This window comes from Zootoca vivipara, chromosome 13, assembly GCF_965207765.1.
Source record: "Zootoca vivipara chromosome 13, rZooViv2.hap1.1, whole genome shotgun sequence".
NCBI lineage: Eukaryota > Metazoa > Chordata > Lepidosauria > Squamata > Lacertidae > Zootoca > Zootoca vivipara.
In genome coordinates, this window is record NC_142596.1 from 40,823,366 (window position 1) to 40,845,282 (window position 21,917).

The following is a 21,917-nucleotide window of genomic DNA, read 5'->3' on the forward strand; positions in this document are numbered from 1 at the left end:
TGACTGGAGGTGAGGGATTTCTGGGGATGGACTTTTACTTGAGGTCTTCTATATACTTTTTATCTGTCATCTATGTTTCCAGTTGATACTTCGTTATGACACCTTGACTACCATCTGATGGAACGGCAGCATTTGCTCTTTTTTAATCATTCTGTTATTTCACCACCTGCTGAAAATGCTTTTGTTTTCACCAAGTATTTTTAGAGAATTAATTAGATTCAGTGTTGGTCACTTCTCTAATTTATGGTTTTTTATGATATTCCAGTGATTTTATTGTACAGCAATTTGATGTTTATGAGCTGTCCGTTTATTTTAAAATTTTATAATGCAATACAGTCGTACCTTGGATCTCAAATGCCTTGATTCCCGAACAAATTGGCTTCCGAATAATCAAACCCTGGAAGTGAGTGTTCTAGTTTTCAAATGATTTTCAGAAGCCGAACATCTGGTGCAGCTTCCGATTGGCTGCAAGAGCTTCCTGCAGCCAATCGGAAGCTGCACTTTGGTTTCCAAATGTTTTGGAAGTCAAACGGACTTACAGAACGGATTCTGTTCGACTTCCAAGGTATGACTGTACAACTACAATAAACGCATAATATATAATGTAAGATCAAACTGCATGAATGTCTACAAAGCACTGACAGTCCAGATGACACGGTCAACTCTGCATACCTTATGTATGCTAAAGAAGGAAAGGAGATCCGCTAATGAATTAATGACCATCTCCCGTAGCTGTAAAGACATGAGGATGGCTACCGAAGCAAAATATTCTTCTATCAGTTGAGAAGAGTCAAAGTCATTCTGGGGAGCAAGATGAAGCCAGTTTTGCTTCTGTTCAACAAACAGTTCTGCACATGTTGGAATCCACCTGTAATGTGTAAATTCTCCTATCAGCATATGTCAAGATTGTTTTAAAACAGCCTTCACCAACCTGATGCCCTCCATATGTTTTGGATTACAGCTGATGGGAGACGGAGTCCAAAATATTTGGAGAGCACAAGTTTGGATGCTTCTTTCCCCACCAAGCTTCTCCATTTGGCCCATGACTCGGGCAAGTCACGCCCACATGCCCTAACCCTGATGTCAGATGGTCAGGTAAAGACAGAGCTTGGCCCAAAGGGGCTTGGAAAATCCCCTTGCAGAGCACTGGCCAAGTGCCCAATGAGCAGCTGGTTGCCGGGCACTTGAGAAATCATGCACGATTCGCTTTGCAAAACACTGTGTGGGGTGGGAAGAACAATCGGGTCTGTCAAGCCAAAAAAAGTTCCCCTCCCTTGCTTGATTGGCAGTAGCATTAATTCATGCTGCTCAGGGCATTTACTCTAAAGCCTCTGAAATGAGGTGGACTCCTGCAGAATTTACTATGATCAAAGACAGAAATGAATGGCTTTAAAAGTGAGGTTTTAGAAAATCACACAGTTATTCTGTTCACACACATCTCTGTGAACTTAAGAAAAAGTGGGCGGAACAACAGAAGTTACTCTTATCTTTTTAACAGTAGGTTGCTTTGGGTCATTTCTATGAATAAAGCAATGTCATAATCATAATTCACATAAAGCAGAAGTGGGGAACTTTTGGCTCTCCAGCTGTTGTTGGACTCCAACTCCTATCAGCCCCTAGCCAGCATGGTCAACAATCAGGGATTTTGGGAGCTGTAGTGCAACACCAGCTAGAAAGTCATAGGTTTTCCAAAAGCACTCTGACCTGTTCAGAAGAATATCATGAGCTTCTTGACAATGTTTTTGGACCAAGTCTTCAAACTCGCTGGGCAGTAGTGGCAAATCACCCTCGAGTATTTCCTGGGTACGAACAAACCTCAGGTTACAAAACCTATGGGAGGGAAGAAGAAAAAATGCATGGCTGTGATGAACTTGACATAATGATGTAGAATAAGGATTAAATGCAATCATACCAGTGCCTGCCCGGTCTAAGGAACATAGGAAGCTACCTTATACCAAGTTAGTTCACTGGTCTGTTTAGCTCAGTACTGTCTACATTGACTGGGAGCAGCTCTCCAGCCCTACCTGGGACCTTCTCCAAGCAAGCCAGCTGCTCTGCAGATGAGCTACAGTCCCACCTTTAGGGACACAGAAAGCTGCCTGATGCTAACTGGTCCATCAAGATCAGTATTATCTACTTTGGCTGCAAGCAGCTCTCCAGGGTTTCAGGCAGGTGCATTTCCCAGCCATAACTGGAGATGCTGGAATTGATCTTGGGATACCTACTTCATGCAAAACAGATGCTCTGCCATTGAGCAACAGCCCTTGTACTGGAACCAGCATAGCACTGAATGCAATTGCCTACTGTATACAGCGCAAGGGGTCCTCTGGGATTGGTCCTGTAAGCCACCAGAAATCTTTCTGGACTGATCTATACTCACACCTGAGGGAAGGGTAGTGGGCTCCGTAGTCAATATTGTTCAGTAATATAAGGTGATTGTGAGCAAGAAGATACTGTACTCCACACAATCTCATCAATCTATGGCCGGTTAGAGTTTGCATAGTTCAGAAAGCAAATAGAAACTTATTACTTAAAAAGAAACTAGGGGATATTTATAAGCCAGGCGACTTACTCTGAGAACCAGAGGCGTTGCAAAGTAAGCATCATAGGATTCACTGTGAAGAGGTGATCTTCGTTCCAGCTTCTCACTTCTTGGTAGATTGTGTGCCATGGAACTGGTGCACGAATCAGTCTTCGAGGGAAAGGCAATGGAATGTTGTATATAAAGAGTCTTTTCCTCTCCTCTGGATCCATCAAGATGTAATCAACTAGGGTAAAACCGCACAAAGCATGGGAAGAAGAAGGAAACTCCGTTTGGATGCAGTTTGGAAGCAATGGTTAAGTGTATGCAGCATGTGCAGAAGGCACACTAGGCCATACAAAGAATCCTAGGAACTGTAGTTTTTAAAGGTGCTGAGAATTGTAGTTCTGATTATGCTAGAGACTTTGTGTCTAATAAATCAAATGTGATTACAGTTTGTTATTTTATACTCACACCCAAAAAGTACCACCTAGGCAGCTTCCACAATCTACCTAAGGATAGGACCAGTCCTAGAAACCAGGTTGCAGAATTCCGGTGTTCAGCTTGCAGAACCTCGTGACAATAAAAATTCATCAAGAATCACTGCCCATGCCAAACCACACTTTTCTCTTACCAATGTCTTTCATGAGCCAAATATGATAATCGTTCTGAATCTCTTCTGTTAATTCTTTCAGTAACGTCTCCAGCATTGGATTGGCGAGAAAATGACTTGGGATATGCTTTAAAATGCTATCCATCACTTCTTTTTTCTGGGGTGCCAGCATATCTTTCCGGATGCCTTTATGGATGTAGTAGCAGTATCGCTAGAAAGTAAATGCAGATATATATGTACAGAATTACATTTATTGCTTTGAGTATAACAACAAGGAAAATAAGATCAGCAACATCTGGAAGGCTAAAGGTTCTGCACACCTGCTGAAAGAGTACCCAAGTAATGGAGTAACTTCACCCACTTAGGCTGGCTTCTGGCTCTCTCTGACCAGAGAGGCTGAAAAGGCTTCTTGTTTGTCTAGTGTCTTTCTTCTGCTTCACTCTAACTCCTGACTTGGCTCCTGTTCCAATCTGACGACTGCCTAACATCTCAGCCCTGAGAATCTCCTGCCTCCTGTTTGCTTACCATATTGCCCCCAATATTCTGTTATAACCAGAAACCTGCAGAGTTTTAATTCAGGTTTAGTTCCTGTTCAGGTTCACATTGGTTCATTTTGCTTCAAAAAAGGACATAAATAAAAAGCTATTTATTTATTTATTTTAATTTATTATTAAAAGCGGGTGGCGCTGTGGGTTAAACCACAGAGCCTAGGGCTTGCCAATCAGAAGGTCGGCGGTTAGAATCCCCGCGACGGGGTGAGCTCCCATTGCTCGGTCCCAGCTCCTGTCAACCTAGCAGTTAGAAAGCACGTCAAAGTGCAAGTAGATAAATAGGTTCCGCTACAGCAGGAAGGTAAACAGCATTTCCGTGTGCTGCTCTGGTTCGCCAGAAGCGGCTTTGTCATGCTGGCCACATGACCTGGAAGCTGTACGCCGGCTCCCTCGGCCAATAACATGAGATGAGCGCCGCAACCCCAGAGTCGGTCACGACTGGACCTAATGATCAGGGGTCCCTTTACCTTTACCTTTTATGGATAAAAGCAGGATGATCTCTGGATAAACTAATCATCTGGAGGGGACCTGTGTTTCCGGAAACAGCTCACTTACCTCCAGATCACTCTCTGTGGGTAGAGTTTGTCCTTTACTTATTTCCTCCTCATGCCTGAGCATCACAACAAGCTGCTCTTCTGGAGTTAGAGGCTGGTTGTCAGAATAACGGATAACTCCTGTTTCAGAGATCTGCCTATCCGGTGTCAGTAGCAAATCATAACTGTGTGCTTCCTCTACTGCCATCACCCTGTAATTAAAAGCCACCAGCTGAATTGGCTAAGTAACCAGAAATGACATTTTGGACAACCCCAATCCCTATTATACATTTACTGTCCCCAAATGTTCAATATGTCTCAAGCTTTCTTCTAGTCCCCTTAGCCTGGCATCCCCCAGCCTGGTGTCCTCCAGGTGCTTTGAACTACTACTGTCATCAGCCTCAGGTAGCCTGGCCAATACTCAGAGATGATAGGAGTTGTAGTCCAAAACATCTGGAGGACACCAGAGGGCACTGCCTTAGGCTGATGACCAAAAGCATATGTAGTTGGGAAACAAATTCAGCTAGAACAAATTCGAGAGAGAGAGAGAGAGAGAGAGAGAGAGAGAGAGAGAGAATTGTACAGTATGGTGTTTGTTTGTTAAATATCAAATTGGCATATACAGAGCTTTTCTATCCTAATCAGCAAAATTGACTCAACAGAAACTCTCATGTTGCACAACTTTTGTGCAAAATGCAATAAAAAAGTAACATAATACATCAGAAAAGTAAGAGGGGTGGAGAGATGTATTTAAACTTTCCTTTCTGCTCACATTATTTTATTTAATGGAAAAAGGAACTCCTATAAAAACTTAGATTAAGATTTACAACCAGGCAAAATAAAATATTAAATGGTTAAAGGATTAAGTGGGTTTGGGATTTGGATATCCAAAGTCATAGATTAGGGACAGAGTGCATGTTCTGCATGCAAAGGATACCATTGTTCTCAAGTTTATAAGTTTATTGTTCTAGCCAGAGGCAGTGACAAACTTATCTTAGACAATAGTATGAATAATATAATACAGAACAAACATCCACAACCTTAAAATCCATAATATTAAAAAAAGACTTTGTCAAGTTCCTGAGCATTAAAACACAATTTCCATTGTGCACCTCTGACAGCTCCAAGAATTCTAGAATCCCCCCTTTTTAAAAAAAATCCAATTTGTCAACGTAATGTAGGAGAGAGAAGTTACCAGAGACACCAACAAACTCAAATCCAGCTTGATTTCACATTATACCTCCAAATCACCACAACAATGTAGAGCAATTTTATCTAACTCATTTTTCCTTATTTTTATTGCAGTCAGTGCATAGAGGGCCACTTCGTGTGTTACGAAGCTATTATTGTCACTCAAAAGAAACCGAACCATTTCTGCTGGGGTGGGCCCACTTGCTTGTGTGAACAAAGGTTTCAGAAAGTGACCTCTTGCATCTCTACCTAAGGAACAGTTTAAGAGATAGTGTGTTATGTCTTCCACCTATCCACAAAGGTTAACTGCATGGCTGGGGGGAAACTCAGTTTGAAATTCTGGACAGCCAGTATTACTACTACTACTACTACTAATAATAATAATAATAATAATAATAATAAACTGCCCTTCATCAAAAGATCAGGGCGATTCACAATATAAAAATACAAGATAAAAACACAAATAAATAGTTAAAACAAAAACAACAAAAAAATAACTCCCTTCCCTTCTACAAACACATTTAAAAGACTGAAGAATATTAATCAGCCATGATCATGGGCAGGGAGAATTTCACAGCAGAAGGGCCACATTCCCTTCCGTGCAACCTTCTGGGGGTCACATGCCAGTGGGTGAGACTAGAGGCAAAAGTGGGTGGAACAAGAAATATAAATTGGCAAGTATCCTTACAGACTCATGCACCCCTCTCTACCCTCCATCCAGAAAGAGACATTACCAGAGCTCAAGGATGCATTCCAGGAAGGCAAATAACACTCACGCAAAGCAGAACTAGTGAGGGAGTATGGCCTGGGAAGAAAGGGTGTGGCTTGGAGGAGGTATGACCTGGAGGGAGTCCCAAGGGCCATAGAGTCCAGGAGGGCTCCCGAGCCTGAGGCTCCCTATCCCTATCATACAGGTATTGGATTAAAGCATTGGATTAAAGCAGGCATCCCCAAACTTCGGCCCTCCAGATGTTTTGGACTACAATTCCCATCTTCCCTGACCACTGGTCCTGTTAGCTAGGGATCATGGGAGTTGTAGGCCAAAACATCTGGAGGGCCGCAGTTTGGGGATGCCTGGATTAAAGGGTGGTGGAAGAACACTGCAGCATATTAAGACGGAAACACTGAATTGTTGCGTGGCTGTAAAAATCATGGAGAAGCCAACATTAGAGTCTTGTATCACAGCAGTTGGAAAAGGGCCCCAAACAGCTCAAATATAAAACATTATCTTGCCACTATATGCAGGATGTGAACCACTTTCCCCAGATGAAATTAGCCTATGCAACAACCAACCAGCAAGTAATGAAGAGATAATTACTGCTTGGAACGTGCAAGTCTTAATGATAGCCTTTGATGTATCTCAAAAGTGTACACTTTGATAGACTGAATGATAATATTGTAAGCAAGTGCCCAAACATGGGTGTGTGCAGCTATCTGCTGCTGGCTGTGTGCATAAATCTGTGTGTTTGAAAATAATTTAAAAGCTAGCAAACAAAAGAACCCATAAGGAACAATAGAGGGGAGAAGGACTTTCCGTTTTCAAATGTAGAGTCTTATGGGGCCTGAACCAACCCTGTGTAAGGTCTATGGGTAATATTTAACTACCCATAGTTAATTTCTCAGAGCAGACCCACTGAAATTAATGAACATGGCTACATTTGGCCCATTAATTTTAATGAGTCCACTCTGAGAAAACTTAGTTGAATACCACCCTGTGCAACCTACAAATCCAGATATTTTGCTGTGCGGGAGGCCTCTATCACAATCTCTACTCTACATTTAGCTCTGTGCTGGAAATATTCTGTCCTGTGGAGAGCCCCTTGTTCCCCATTTGTTAGATTTGTTCTGAGATGCTAGACTGGTCAGTGGGCTGGTCAAGATCTGAGCACTTTAGGAGGAACCATTATATCTTTAAAGCACATTTGAAGCACATTATCCATGTCGAAGAATTTGGGGCACTGTAGTTGATTAAGGATTGCTGGAAATAGTTGGAAATAGTTGCTCTGCGGGGTAAACTAGAGTGCCCAGAATTCTTTGAATGTGCTTTGAAGCTGCAGCGTCTATGCAGTCCGGAATGGTTTTCTTCCCTTGCTCCTTGGTTTTTCATTCCTGCATGCTCTTCGCTGCTTGAGATAAAGGGCTACTTTCTGGTATGTGTTACCTGGGTGAGAGAAGGAACTGGAAGAAATATGTGAACATCACACATGAGCCAATTTAACCCATCATGAGAGAACCAAGGTTTCTGGCTTATCATGGTATACTGGGAGCAAGCACCATGCACACATACTGCTCAGTTGTTTTGATGATCATCTTCCTCAGTGTGAATGGCAGAAAAAATCCAGGAAGTCAGCCTGGCAAAGTCATTTTGCTGCCAAAGAGGATCTTCCCCTGGCCTCCCCTCAGTGGTGGACTTTGGGGTCTCAAATTTCAACAGTGCTCTGTGCAATGCTAAAGTTTGGCGCATGCCTCCGTCCCGTTTTTCACCTTTCATTCTATATCATAGTTGCGGTGCCTCTGAGGCTCTGCACCCAGTGCAACCGAACCGGTTGTGCTCCCCTAAATCCGCCTCTGCTCCCTCACTGGCAGCTGAATCTTTATTCAATACAGCCATACCTTGGTTTAAGTATGCTTCAGTTTGAGTACTTTCAGTTTAAGTACTCCGCGGACCCATCTGGAACGGATTAATCCACTTTCCATTACTTTCAATGGGAAAGTTCACTTCAGGTTAAGTACGCTTCAGGTTAAGTATGGACTTCCAGAACCAATTACACTCATACTTCGGGTTAAGTACGCTTCAGGTTAAGTACTCCGCGGACCCGTCTGGAACAGATTAAACCACTTTCCAATACTTTCAATGGGAAAGTTTGCTTCAGGTTAAGTACGCTTCAGTTTAAATACTCCGTGGACCGTCTGGAACGGATTAATCCACTTTCCATTACTTTCAATGAGAAAGTTTGCTTCAGGTTAAGTACGCTTCAAGTTAAGTAGAGACTTCCGGAACCAATTGTGTACTTAAACCGAGGTACCTCTGTACTAGTGATGAGATCATCTCCTGCCCTGTACCTGGGGAGCATCAAGGTAGCTTAAGGCAAGAAGTCGCTTGAAAGCTTATGGAACAACAACTATCACCCAAGTCCCTAAGTATCTGTCAGATAAATGCACAGCTTATAAACTACACAATACCTGTCATAGTCATCAGTAACGTTTTCTGATGAAAGTTTCTTCTTCTTCTCAGAGGGAGCATATTCTTTTGGAGCTATATGACTTGGTCAAGGGAAAAAACACTAGTCAAAAAAGGAAAAGACTAATCCAGATTTGGGGACTCTTGAGCTTTGCAAATTCTGCCCGATCTGCACCTCCCAAACTTACCGGTATGTGTTGATTTGAACTGAAGTTACCAGCTTTTGTACTTCCTTTTGTACTAGGAGAACAGTTCAAAATACAGTACATAAAATTTTAATCTGCTATTTTTAATGTGGCTTTTAAAAATTGCTTAGTGGGGAACAGAGCAGACATATGTACACAAGCAAAAGGGAACCAAACTGGAAATATACAAAACAGAGCCAAAATATGCATGTGTCTGTTTATTAAGCACAAGACTATCAATTTGCTTATAAAGCAGGCTGGCGAGTCTGTTTTTTATAACAAAAGAGGCACATAGGGGAGTGAAGCAAACTCCTATGCTCTCCTTCCTAACCTTGTTATGATACCAGCCCAGTAGTGGCTGGTACCCCTTTGGATTGGTAAGGTGGAAGGCAAGGAGGCCACCAGTAGGTGGTGCCAGAGCTGATATCAGGAAGAGCCATTCCCTAGATTAGCTTTAAGTAAGAAGGCAGGGGGGGGGGGCTGCTGAGAGTAGACTGAGGCTGGTGGAGAAGTGCCCCATTCACCATAATGAACAAGCATCCACTAAAATGAGAAGGGTGTTTGTGTGCTAAAACAGCTAAAGATGGTCAGCAGGCTTCATGCCACACAGAAAGGTACTACTTGCTCAGCAGGGAAATACAAGAGCTTCTATTATACCTGCAATTCACCACACTACTAGGAAATAGAAGCTGGAGGTGGTGCAATTTAGGTGAAGAAAATGGCATAGAGGAAAAGCGTAAAAAGCCTCAGTCGCTGCAACTTTCCAGATCAAATGCAAGTAGCCCTCGCTGTCATTCACTTCTCCCTCTCACTGGACAGATAGCACAGATGCATTTAATGTTTTTATTTTTAAAATAATGGGGGAAATAAGCATGAGACTCCCAGCATAACAAGCTGTTTGGCTGACAGCAATCTCTGAATTGCTTTAATGCAAAAGAATGTTTGCAGACCTTGCAACTGCTAGAAGAGTCACAGAATATCAGTAGTCATTGGTAAGAGAAGGAAGATGTCTCTTTTACTTCTGTTACCCACCACACCACCCAGGCCCATCAGTACCCGGCACCCTTGGACACCTGCCTGGATGGTAAAGGTAAAGGGAGCCCTGACCATTAGGACTCTGGGGTTGCGACGCTCATCTCGCTTTACTGGCCGAGGGAGCCGGGTCATGTGGCCAGCATGACTAAGCTGCTTCTGGCGAACCAGAACAGCGCACGGAAATGCCGTTTACCTTCCCGCTGGAGTGGTACCTATTTATCTACTTGCACTTTCACGTGCTTTCAAACTGCTAGGTTGGCAGGAGCTGGGACCGAGCAATGGGAGCGCACCCTGTCGCGGGGATTCGAACCGCCGACCTTCTGATCGGCAAGCCCTAGGCACAGTGGTTTAACCCACAGTGCCACCCGTGTCCCTCTGCCTGGATGGTAATAGGGCATAAAACAGCCTGGGCTCCCTGACTCAAAAGTCTGAGCTGCAATTTTAAATTTCCCAGAATGATTGGGGCACTTTGGAAAACTTAAATTGCTTACTTAATAGATGCTTGGCTACTGAAGCCAAGAAAACCCCACAGCCGAAGGCTCAGCAAGATGGGAAGGGGCATGGAAAACATAAGAGCAGCCACACTGGATCAGGCCAATGGCCCATCAAGTCCAGCATCTTGTTCTCACAGTGGCCAACCAGATACTTATGGGAAGCCGGTAAGAAGGATCTGAGTGCACCAGTGTTCCCCAAACACATTGGAGCACTTTGCTAAAGGGAATGCTCAGACATAGACTTCTCTCTGATGGCACCACCAATAGCTGGGTGTGCAAAGCACTGCTAGCACCAGCAGTGCAGTGCCTAGTGGCCATATTTTTTTCAAAGCAGGAGTGGTGGTGTCATCTACTGCGGAAGAGTTTTGCTGCATACACACCATACATTTAAAGTGTATTTAAAGCACATTCTCCACCCCAAATAATCCTGGGAACAGTAGCTTAAGGGTGATGGGAACTGTAGCTCTGTGAGGGGTAAACTACAGTTCCCAGAATTCTTTGAGGAGGGAATATACAGTATATGGTGCGAAGGCAGCCTTTGGCAGGCTTTGTGGAATGCTCTTCACAGAGAAGCTTGCCTGGCGCCCTCATTACATATCATTAGGCACCAGGCGAAAATGTTTCTCTTCAACCAGGTGTTCAGCTGATTATCACTCTATGGCTTTTTAAATGTGTTGTGGGAGGGAGGTTATCAATTTTTATACAGGTGAAATTCAGAAAATTGGAATATCGTCGAAAAGTGCATTTATTTCATTAATGCAACTTATTATTATTTATTTTTCTTTTAATTTTTACAAATGCTTTCTTTTGGAAATTCCACAGTAATAAATCAAATAGTTACAATAATACAAAAATAAACATCGCTATTACATTTCATTAATTACATTCCATTTATAATTGACCTGCCTAACGACAAATAATTACAATTACAACAAATAAAGGCTTGACATATCTTGCTTTGCATGTCATGCATCTATCTCATATATTGGTTTCACCTTTTAAGTTGCATTACTGAAATAAATGCACTTTTTGATGATATTCTAATTTTCCAAGTTTCACTTGTATGTATGTTGGATTTTCATTTTATATTTTTCAGTTGTGAACTGCTCTGGGATCTTCAAATAAAGGGTGATATATAAATTTAATAAATAATAATAATACAGTGGTGCCTCGCTTAACGAATGCCCTGCTTAACGAAATTTCCGCTTAACGAAAGGATTTTTCGAGCGAAGGTTGCCTCGCTAGACGAATGCGTTTTTACGAAAAATTCGTCCAGCAAATCGCGGTTTCTCATAGGAATGCATTGAAATTCAATTAATGCGTTCCTATGGGCAAAAAAAAGTTTTTAAAAAATTCAGTGCATTCCTATGGGATTCGCTAGACGAATTTTACGCTATAAGAAAAGACCCGTGGAACGAATTAATTTCGTCTAGCGAGGCACCACTGTAGTTGTAAGCTTGAGGGGAAAACAAAGGTTGGGCAACACATACAGAGCAGTCTTGCCAGACAAAAAGACGGGAAGATAAACAAGCATTTGACTAGAGACACAAGCCTGTTTTCAAACACATAGGATACGTGGAGAAAATCTTGTGGTCCCAGTTGGCTTTCTTGGCTTTCTTGCCTTTATAGGTGAAACTATCTTACGCAGATCTTTCATCTTCAAGTTCTGTGCAGTGAGGGTGTAATTATTGGCAATGGAGTTGCTGGGGCTCCGGAAATGACGCTGCTCTTTAAAGGGAGCTGCCAAAGTCCAGGATGCTCTTTGCATCAGAGTAGGGTAAAAGCTGCTATTTTGAATCATCTGAAATGGAGTGGGATGAGGAGGAAAAATAACAGTTTATATTCTGTTACGCTAGCCGGCAATTTCTTTAACTGATATAACGTAATGACAGTGGAGGCTGGTGCCCGTTGGGACTGGGTAGGGCAGAAGTCAGGAAGGCCAACAGTAGGGGGCACCATATCAAATGGCTAATTGAGAGACAAGACTAAGAAACAATGGGAATACTTAAAATGACTACTTAAAGAAAACAGGCTTGGGAAATAAAACATGGCTATGTTTGGACTAACCCTGCAGGACAAGAAACACAAGAGAATTTTTTTTTAGATTAATTTCTATGGATACAAGATAATATATTATTATGAGACAGAATAAAGAAACAGTAAAATACAAAACTACTGTGCCAAAAGCGGTAGAAGTGTTTTAGGATATAAAGAATCTTGCTGTTAATCATTTTTCTTTCTTTTTTCTATACCTCTTACTTGTCTGTTCTAAATTATTTTCTTTTTCCTTTCTTTATACTTTATGATTTCTTAAATTTCTAACGTCTATTCTTTTCTTTTTCTACCAATCTATCAAGAATAAATTAGCTTAATAGCTTAATTAGCTATTGTACATTAAGATTAAGCATGAAAGGTATATAAGAAATAATGTAATGTACAATGAATGTAAGTTTTATCTTTATTTTATCTTTCTTTTTCCCGATGCATTTGTTGTGAATCTTGTGATTAAAAAACTTTAATTAAAAAAAACAAAACAAAAAACAAATGACTGATTGAGCTAGAGTCAATGGTAGCTGAAGCCAACTATTTCTGATTTTGCCCCTGTTATCTTCCCTACTGAATTGTACAAGAGCACCACTGAGACAATGAGACTGACAATCAGTGCTACTCGCTGGACTGTTGTTGTTTAGTCGTTTAGTCGTGTCCGACTCTTCGTGACCCCATGGACCATAGCACGCCAGGCACTCCTGTCTCGCACTGCCTCCCGCAGTTTGGTCAAACTCATGTTCGTAGCTTCGAGAACACTGTCCAACCATCTTGTCCTCTGTCGTCCCCTTCTCCTAGTGCCCTCAATCTTTCCCAACATCAGGGTCTTTTCCAAGGATTCTTCTCTTCTCATGAGGTGGCCAAAGTATTGGAGCCTCAGCTTCACGATCTGTCCTTCCAGGGAGCACTCAGGGCTGATTTCCTTAAGAATGGATAGGTTTGATCTTCTTGCAGTCCATGGGACTCTCAAGAGTCTCCTCCAGCACCATAATTCAAAAGCATCAATTCTTCGGCGATCAGCCTTCTTTATGGTCCAACTCTCACTTCCATACATCACTACTGGGAAAACCATAGCTTTAACTATACGGACCTTTGTCGGCAAGGTGATGTCTCTGCTTTTTAAGATGCTGTCTAGGTTTGTCATTGCTTTTCTCCCAAGAAGCAGGCGTCTTTTAATTTCGTGACTGCTGTCACCATCTGCAGTGATCAAGGAGCCCAAGAAAGTAAAATCTCTCACTGCCTCCATTTCTTCCCCTTCTATTTGCCAGGAGGTGATGGGACCAGTGGCCATGATCTTGGTTTTTTTGATGTTGAGCTTCAGACCATATTTTGCGCTCTCCTCTTTCACCCTCATTAAAAGGTTCTTTAATTCCTCCTCGCTTTCTGCCATCAAGGTTGTGTCATCTGCATATCTGAGGTTGTTGATATTTCTTCCAGCAATCTTAATTCCGGCTTGGGATTCATCTAGTCCAGCCTTTCGCATGATGAATTCTGCATATAAGTTAAATAAGCAGGGAGACAATATACAACCTTGTCGTACTCCTTTCCCAATTTTGAACCAATCAGTTGTTCCATATCCAGTTCTAACTGTAGCTTCTTGTCCCACATAGAGATTTCTCAGGAGACAGATGAGGTGATCAGGCACTCCCATTTCTTTAAGAACTTGCCATAGTTTGCTGTGGTCGACACAGTCAAAGGCTTTTGCATAGTCAATGAAGCAGAAGTAGACGTTTTTCTGGAACTCTCTAGCTGGACTAGTTGTAAATAAAAAGGTAGGCAGGTACAGGGACGGACTTAGGTAATATGGCAACCTGAGCGAGGACAAAATTTGCTGCCCCCTATTGTGGTTATTAATATTGCACATTCAGAAGCAACAGAATGAATAAAAAATGAAATAAAAATTGTCCAGTCCAAAAATATGGTTCAAAAGCTTTACTAACAGAAATTGCTTCAAAACAAACATGAAACAAATAATGTTACATCCAGATAATCACATAATGTCATGTGCTGATACCTCACAGGTAGAACATCTTAGAAATATGAAATAACTTCATTCAGAGCTGAAATCAAAGCTCTGTCTCTCCAACACAGTCTCCATTAACTCGAGGCTGTGTTCCTAGAGAGAACCATTTGCACATCCTTTCTTCTCTAGTGCCTAAGAATAAACACCTAACTCACACACCCAAAATGGACATTTGTTATTGAATATCTCATGTGTTCTAACTTAAACACCTTGTGGGAGCTAGCAGAGATACATTCTCAGTTAATCAGCATCTGTTAAACTCTCTGAGCATAGCTGCCAAGTCTCCCGTTTTTCATGGGAAACCCCCGTATTTTGTTACCGTTTCCCGCTGTTATCCCGAATTGATTATATCCCGTAAATTTCCCACAAAGCTCTTGCCGGGGGCCATGTCCTGGCTCCCGGCTGTCGAAACGATTTCTGGTGCCCAGACATGCAGACACGGGCAGCCCGGCACCGGAAGTCACTCTGCCCATGTCTGGGCACCGAAAATCGGGCAGCGCTGGCACCAGAAGTCGCTTCTACGCATGTCTGGACTAGGCATCTACACTGCGCCGCCGTTTTCAATCCGGGAGTTGGAGGGTATGTCTCTGAGAGCTTTTGTTTTAGCTCAATTGAACTTTCCAAACCATGCTATGTTTTAGTAGTACACATACAGACATATATAGAGTTATTTTCCATTTCAATGTACAGTTAAACAATTATACTTAACACCCCCAAATATTTCTTATTTTCACAATAATTCCTTTTGGTACAGTTCTTTTTCAGATATTCTCAGTACGTAACCATATATATATATATATATATATATATATATATATATATATGTTGTTGTTTTTGTTATTTTGCACCCCCTTGGCTCAGCACCCTGTGGAGGGAACCGCCTGTACTGTCTTAAATCAAGTGTTTGCAGGTGGGGGCTGGGTGAGAACATATTGAGCTTGGTGGGGCAGTGCCTCATCTGCCCTACAGGACTAGCTTCCATTGGACACTTCCAGTATCACAGACCAGTGAATGGGCAATGTTGAGAGTGGGAAGGAGGGGGCCCACTGTATGCATTTTGCCCAAGCTCCTCTGCACCGTATACTGCATGTAACAAATGCTGCTAACAGACTGCTAACAGACTGATTTGGTACAGCTCACACATTATTAGGCCAGTGGATTCTACAAATACACATCAGTTATTATAACAGGTCAGTTTGTAACAGGTCAGAGAGCAGCCAGAAAAATCACAATGCCCCACTGTGGAATGGCTTTTCTATGCTTGCCCAGACTTATCCCACACACAAAAGCATTGCAAAGAGGCATCCAAAAGAAACTTCTTCCCTTCTCTCTATATTATGACTCAGCCATGCTTATTAGAAGAAGCATTCCTAGTCCCAGTAGTTCATCTGCTATCTGGGTTGATGTTACTTTGGCTCCAGTGCGCTCCCACCACAACTGTTTGAATCCATGTACGTACGTTATTCACAATGCAGAACTATTCTGTTGTTTCTGAGAAATGCAACTGTTTGATGCACATCCTCATAAAGCACATTTCATTTGGAACAAATCACTTGTAGTCATGCTTTATGAAGAACAACGAAACCATGCTTTATTAAGAATATTTCTTCTGTAGGATCTGGAACCCTGACTCGTAACACAAAGAACCTGCCTTCCCAGATTACCAATCATCTCCCATAAGCTATGCCTTTAACCCAGTGGGCAGTATAAGATGCTTATACATACCTGATACAGTTCAGAGGGGTCTTCTGCAGCCAAACCTGGCAAAGGTGGCAACTCTGGTATTTGTTTGGCATGGCTCATATTATAGATGGAATCATTCTGTTCCTAGGAGTCATTAAAAAGGAAAAAAGTAATGTGTTAAGAAAGCCTATAGGACTAGACAGATATACAAAGCCCATCTAGGTACAGTGGTGGATGGGGACCATTGGGATTGATAAAGCAGAAGGCAGGGAAGCCAACAGTAAGTAGGCTAATGATAGGCTCAGCAAGACCCAATGACAGAGCCAACAAATTCTAGTTTTGCCCTCCATTCTCCTCCTTCCTGAGTTCTACAGGGGGCAATGCTGAGACTACAGAGGGGAGAGCCAACAATCAGGACTGCTCTTTTGAAAATGGAATGGGGTGGAGAAGGAAAATAGCAGTTGTGCTAGCTGGCAATTTCCTTGACTGAAATAAGTGGAGGTTGGTGGCCATTGGAGTTGGTAGAGCAGAAGTCATAGAGGTCAAATGTAGGAGGCTGGCTGAGCTACAGCCAATGATAGATAGAGCCAACTAATTCTGGTTTTGACTCTATTCTCCTCCCTTCTGAATTCTACAAGAGCAACACTGAGACTAAGGGCAAGGAGGCTGACAGTCAGAGCCACCTTCTGGAGTGATTGAAAGAAAAAAGGCAGGCAGGTGGAAGCTAGTTGAGGGCAGATGGAGGTTGACAGGGCAATGCCCCATTTGCCCTAATGGACCAGTCTCCACTATCCAGATGCAGGCATAAGCCTTTTTTTGCACTGCTGCCTAGGAGTTGACACATCAGTATCAAAATACCTGTGAAATCCCCGATCTGAAACTATATTATGAGGCGGCCTGCTTCACCTGGTTGAAAGAATGGTACATTGCAGGACCCGGACTTACTGGATTTGGAGGGTTTTGACAACCGGTGGGGTTGGCATGCATATTTGGCGTATGGGAAAGCAAAAATTCATAGAGACTTTACAAATCATATTGTCAGGAAGTCATTGTTTGTTGTATGGGAGAAATACAGAAGCCTGCTTGAACCCAAAATTTCCCAATGGATCTCCCCAATAGAGGCCTGTGCAGTCAAGAGGAAAAACACCTTAAGCGAGAGCTGCGTGCAGCATTTGGGTGGCTCTCACTCTGCTTGCTTTGCGGCGAGCCAGGAGGAAGGGCAGACGGGAGCCCCTTCTGCCCCTCCTCCCAGCTTCCATCCATCCTTCCATCCATCCATCCAGCCACCCTTCCTTCCTTCCCCCTCTCTTTCTTTCTTTCTTTCTTTCTTTCTTTCTTTCTTTCTTTCTTTCTTTCTTTTTCTTTCTTTCTTTCTTTCTCTCACTCCTTCCATCCATCCTTCCTTCCTTTTCCCTCCTTCTTTTACTCTCTTTCACCCCTTCCTTCCTTCTCTCTCTCTCATCCCTTCCTTCCTTCTTTCTTTCTTTCTTTCCTTCCTTCCTTCCTTCCTTCCTTCCTTCCTTCCTTCCTTCCTTCCCTCCGCCCTCTTTCTCACCCCTTCCTTCCTTTTCTTCCTTCCTTCCTTTTCTTCTCTCTCCCCCACCCCTTCCTTCCTTCTCTCTTCCCTCCCTCCCTCCCTCTCTCTCTCCCTCCTTCACCCCTTCCTTCCTTCCTTCCTGTCTCTCTCTCTCTCTCAGCCCTTCCTTCCTTCTTTCTTCTAAGCCGTTGAAGGCTTTCTCCATTAAAAGCAGCCATTGGAATTGGGCCCAGCTGGTGCTGTCGAGCCAGGATCCTTGTCAGATGCTCCACCCGTCTTGCCCTGGTGAGCAATTTGGCTGCCAACTTCTGCACTGGCAGCCCTCCGTAGAATGCATGGCAGGATGCGGACCTTGAGGCTGTCCTCAAGGTCTGCATGCTTCACAGTGAAGCGAGAGGAGGGATGGACGGAAGCCCCTTCCACCCCTCCTCCCAGCTCACTGTAAAGCCAGCAAAGGGAGAGCCACTTACACACTCTGCGCAGCTCTCACTAGAAAGAATTTTTTTTCTTGTTTTCCTCCTCTAAAAACTAGGTGTGTCTTATGGTCAGGTGCATCTTATGGAGCGAAAAATACGGTACTTTGCTTTATTACATACCCTCAGGCCCATTCTTTTTTCTATATCTTCTTTTTCCTGTGAAGATTTATTTTGACAAAAAATAAATAAATAACTAATTGGTATTCTAAAAAAACTCTGTGTACGATTGTCTTCTTCTTTACACACACTCAGGTAAAATTCTTACCAAGGTTATAAACAACCATCCCAGCTCTATCACTTCAGAGTGCAGAAGAGGGCTCTTATGATTGAATGTTTATTCACACATTTTTTTTAAAAAAGAAGCTCTTTGCATTGGGGGGACTCCTGAGGGATCAGACCAAAGGTCCATCTTCCTGGAAGCTCACAAGCAGGGCATGAATGCAACTGCCTTCCCTAGCTGTTTTTCTGTAGCAAGTGACATTTCAAGATACGCTGCCTCTGATGAAGCTTCCTCAGAATATAGAGGTTCCGTTTAATTATTACACCCACTGAGTTCTCCATAAACTTGTCTAATCCCATTTTAAATCCATCTAATCAGCAGCCATCCACACATCCTGGGGATGTTAATTATCCACAAATTAATTATGTGCTCTGTGATTCTACTGCCCATCAAATTCACTGAGTCATCACAAGTTCAATATTAAGGGAGCCCTGTTTAGGGAAGCTTTTAATATCTAAAGGACTATTGTATTTTAATATTTTGTTGGAAGCCACCCAGAGTGGCTGGGGAAACTAGGGTTGCCAGACTCAATAGAGGACAAGACTTCTGTGCCTTTAATTGCCCTGCTCTCTTTTGAGTCTGGAAACCTTAAAGAGAAACCAGCAGACCCTTTGTTTAATTTCCAAGCAAAGGGTCTGCTGGTTTCTCTTTAAGGTTTCCAGACTCAAAAGAGAGCAGGGCAATTAAAGGCACAGAAGTCCTGTCCTCTATTGAGTCTGGCAACCCTAGGGGAAACCCAGCCAGATGGGCGGGGAATAAATAATAAAGTATTTATTTTTATTATTTTTATTTTTATTTGGGGACTACAGTTCCCATCAGTCCAACGACCATGCTGGCTGCAGCTGATCATAGTTTCAAGCATCTGGAGGTTGGGAAAGGCTACAACAAGAAACCATTGTGATTTATATATTCCATCTTTCATCCATCATGGAACTCAAGGCAGGTTACATTTAAGAAATTCATTCATTCAATTTCTAAACCACTCTACACCAGTTGTGCTACCAGTTCAGTTTACAGCACCAACATCACAATGATTAAAAACACTAAAAAGCAACCCAAAAATATAAAGCCAGCTGAGAAACCATATGAATGGATAGTCTGAAATCCAAGAAGGCAGCAACATCACGTCCATTCAGACCATTCCTTGGGTCCATGCCCTGATGTGCTAGTTTCCAGTGGGGAGGGCTATTATTACTACTGTTATTAAGGATGTGCATATGATCATCTGAGATCCCACTGGAAATCTAAAACAGTGCAATCCATATGCACATGGAAAACGGTCTTCTATTTTGCCCAGTACCGTCTACCCTTAGGAAGAACTTCTTGACGGTATCCAACCTGCCCAGAAGTGGAGTACACTACCTAGCAAGGGGTGGACTCTCCTTCATTAGGTAGAGTCTGGGTGGCTACCTCCATCAGCAGTGGTTGGGCTAGATGGCCACTGAGGTTCCTTCCACCTCTGAGATTCTAGGATTGGCAGCAGCATTCCAGGGTCTCAGGCAGAGAAAGGTCTTTTACCAAGCTCTGGTACCCAACTCTTAGTTCCTCTTGCTTCAGTCCCATGCTTTCATTTAAAAACTAGGCAAGCCAAAGTGTTTAAGCAGGAGCTAATCAATATGCAGACACAGATGCTATGAAAAACTAATCCCTTTGAAGCTGCTCTTTCTTCCAGACATGTACACTGGATAAGCCTATTCCCTAAACTAATACTTTCCAGCTTATTATACCTGACAGCAGCATAATTCGCAAAAGGAGGGAACTCTCACCAATATTTAATCCCACAAAGCACCTGAAATCCGAATTCAGTAGCAAGAATAATTAAGTACCCCTAACCAGAAAAGGAGGGCCTTCACACAAGATTTTCAAATCCCTTTCAGCTTACTGTCTTCATCCCAAGGTCTAAACACAGTCAAATCACATACACTCACCTTTGTAATCTTGGCATCTTCTCTTGGATTCATTTTGAATGTGTATTTGGCTCCAGCTGCTTTTGGATTGCTTCAAAAGTACTTGTGAGATGTGTATCTTTCCTACAATAAATTCTTAGCTAACACTTTGCTCTAAGCACCTAGAAACACAGAGATTAGGGAATTGTTTCAGGATCCATATTCAATTCAAATTCCTATGGGGCTGTTATTCTAAGTATATTTTCCCAACATCCTTTCAATCCACCAGCTGGAAATAAAGGTGTCTTCCATCTTTGTTCTATCTAAGCTTGCCAAATCTATGCCTTCTATCCTAGTAATGATTTATCCTGGTGCTGTTTTTTCTCGGCAGAAGTTCCAGAGAGTCCTTCAGTCCTCCCCTGCTCAAAATTTTTACCACTTGTGACTTTTTAACACTGCCAGAACTTCGAATGTCCACCTGATCTGTACTTCTCACTCTATGCCATTTTGTCATCCCTGCTCTTGGCTTGTTATTTTTTTAAATAATAATAAAAACTTGCTCGCTTTCTCTCCAAGCTCCTTTTCTTTTTCCAACTTCTTGCCACTTCTCCTTCCTGCTGAGTGTTTTAATTCTCCTATCAAATCTGATCCCAACTTCCCCTCCCCGCACCTTTTGTGGAATAGTTGGAAACAGGGCAAGTTCACACACTTTTAGAGAAGGGAACTGGACATTCATGCAATCCCAGAGTGATTATGAGAAAGCAAAGTGGACCCTGGCCTGTTCTGCCCTTCCCAATACCCTTACTGAGTGCACATTAAGGGATCAGGGAATGGGGAGTGGGTATACTTCTACCTGTTGCTGCCCTAGTTACCTGCCTCTGTGCCTGGTGGCTGCTTGCACCTCAAAAAGAACTTCTATAACACTCTCACTTCTCAGTCTGGGTAGCCAAGGTGACAGCATTATTGTCACTAGGCAACGTAGAATGACTCCTCTCTCCCTTCCCTTCCGTTCCAGCTCAACACCCCCCCCCATCTACCCAGTTGGCTGGAACAGCAGCTTTTTCTAGTCCTGATCTCTTTCAGCTGCTGTTTGTGAAGGACAGCTTCAACTGAAAGCCCCATTGATGTGGTAGGATGGAGATTAACTCAATGCAGAGCTGAGAGGAGAGTTGAATCAACGGGATGGCAGGGAATCTTAATACATCAGGATGGGGAAATATTTAGTTGTGCAAATTCTGCTAATGCAGAAGACTGCTGCTTGGCCGATAAGTAGGACAGCCTGATGCAACCATGTGTCTGTCACGTCCTGATAGTTCTGCATTGGCTGGCACTGTGCTACCAAGCCCAATTCAAGGTGTCAGCAGTCCTAGCTTATACAACTAGCCCTAAATGGCTTTTGACCCAAGTACCTGAAAGAAGTGACTCCACCAATTATCAGTCACCTTGGGTCCTACAATTAATTAGCAGGGGAGGTTGTCAGTGCCACCACCTCTGTCTGGTGCCCAGCTGGCATTGACGGATGACAGGGCTTTCTTGGCTGTGATTCCCTCCTTGGTGAGGTATGCCTGTTTTCCTCATTGCTGGTTTTCAGGAAAAAATTAATCAACATTCCTGTTTGCCCAGACATTTGATGGCTGAGAGATATTGCCCATGACAACCATGGAAGTCATAACTGTGATTGC

At 42.8% G+C, this 21,917-nt stretch overlaps 1 protein-coding gene across 5 annotated transcripts in view; it reads right to left on the reverse strand.

Moving 5' to 3' along the window:
• DNAH3 (dynein axonemal heavy chain 3) overlaps positions 1-21,205 on the reverse strand; it is a 95,584-nt gene extending 74,379 nt beyond the window's left edge. Inside the window, exons 1-11 of one of the 5 annotated variants that reach the window (XM_035131636.3) lie at positions 21,108-21,205; positions 20,278-20,417; positions 18,190-18,225; positions 16,099-16,200; positions 11,880-12,105; positions 8,593-8,665; positions 4,241-4,430; positions 3,156-3,345; positions 2,573-2,768; positions 1,705-1,830; positions 673-868 (exon numbers count right to left, since the gene is read on the reverse strand). In XM_035131636.3, coding sequence (XP_034987527.3) covers positions 673-868; positions 1,705-1,830; positions 2,573-2,768; positions 3,156-3,345; positions 4,241-4,430; positions 8,593-8,665; positions 11,880-12,105; positions 16,099-16,200; positions 18,190-18,225; positions 20,278-20,310 — 1,368 coding nt within the window. In that variant the 5' untranslated portion in view covers positions 20,311-20,417; positions 21,108-21,205. Of the gene's footprint in view, positions 1-672; positions 869-1,704; positions 1,831-2,572; positions 2,769-3,155; positions 3,346-4,240; positions 4,431-8,592; positions 8,666-11,879; positions 12,106-16,098; positions 16,201-18,189; positions 18,226-20,277; positions 21,024-21,088 lie in introns of those variants that run through there. The other 4 variants (XM_088656928.1, XM_060282550.2, XM_088656929.1 and 1 more) reach the window with 4 other exon arrangements.
• Between the last annotated feature and the right edge of the window lie 712 nt (positions 21,206-21,917).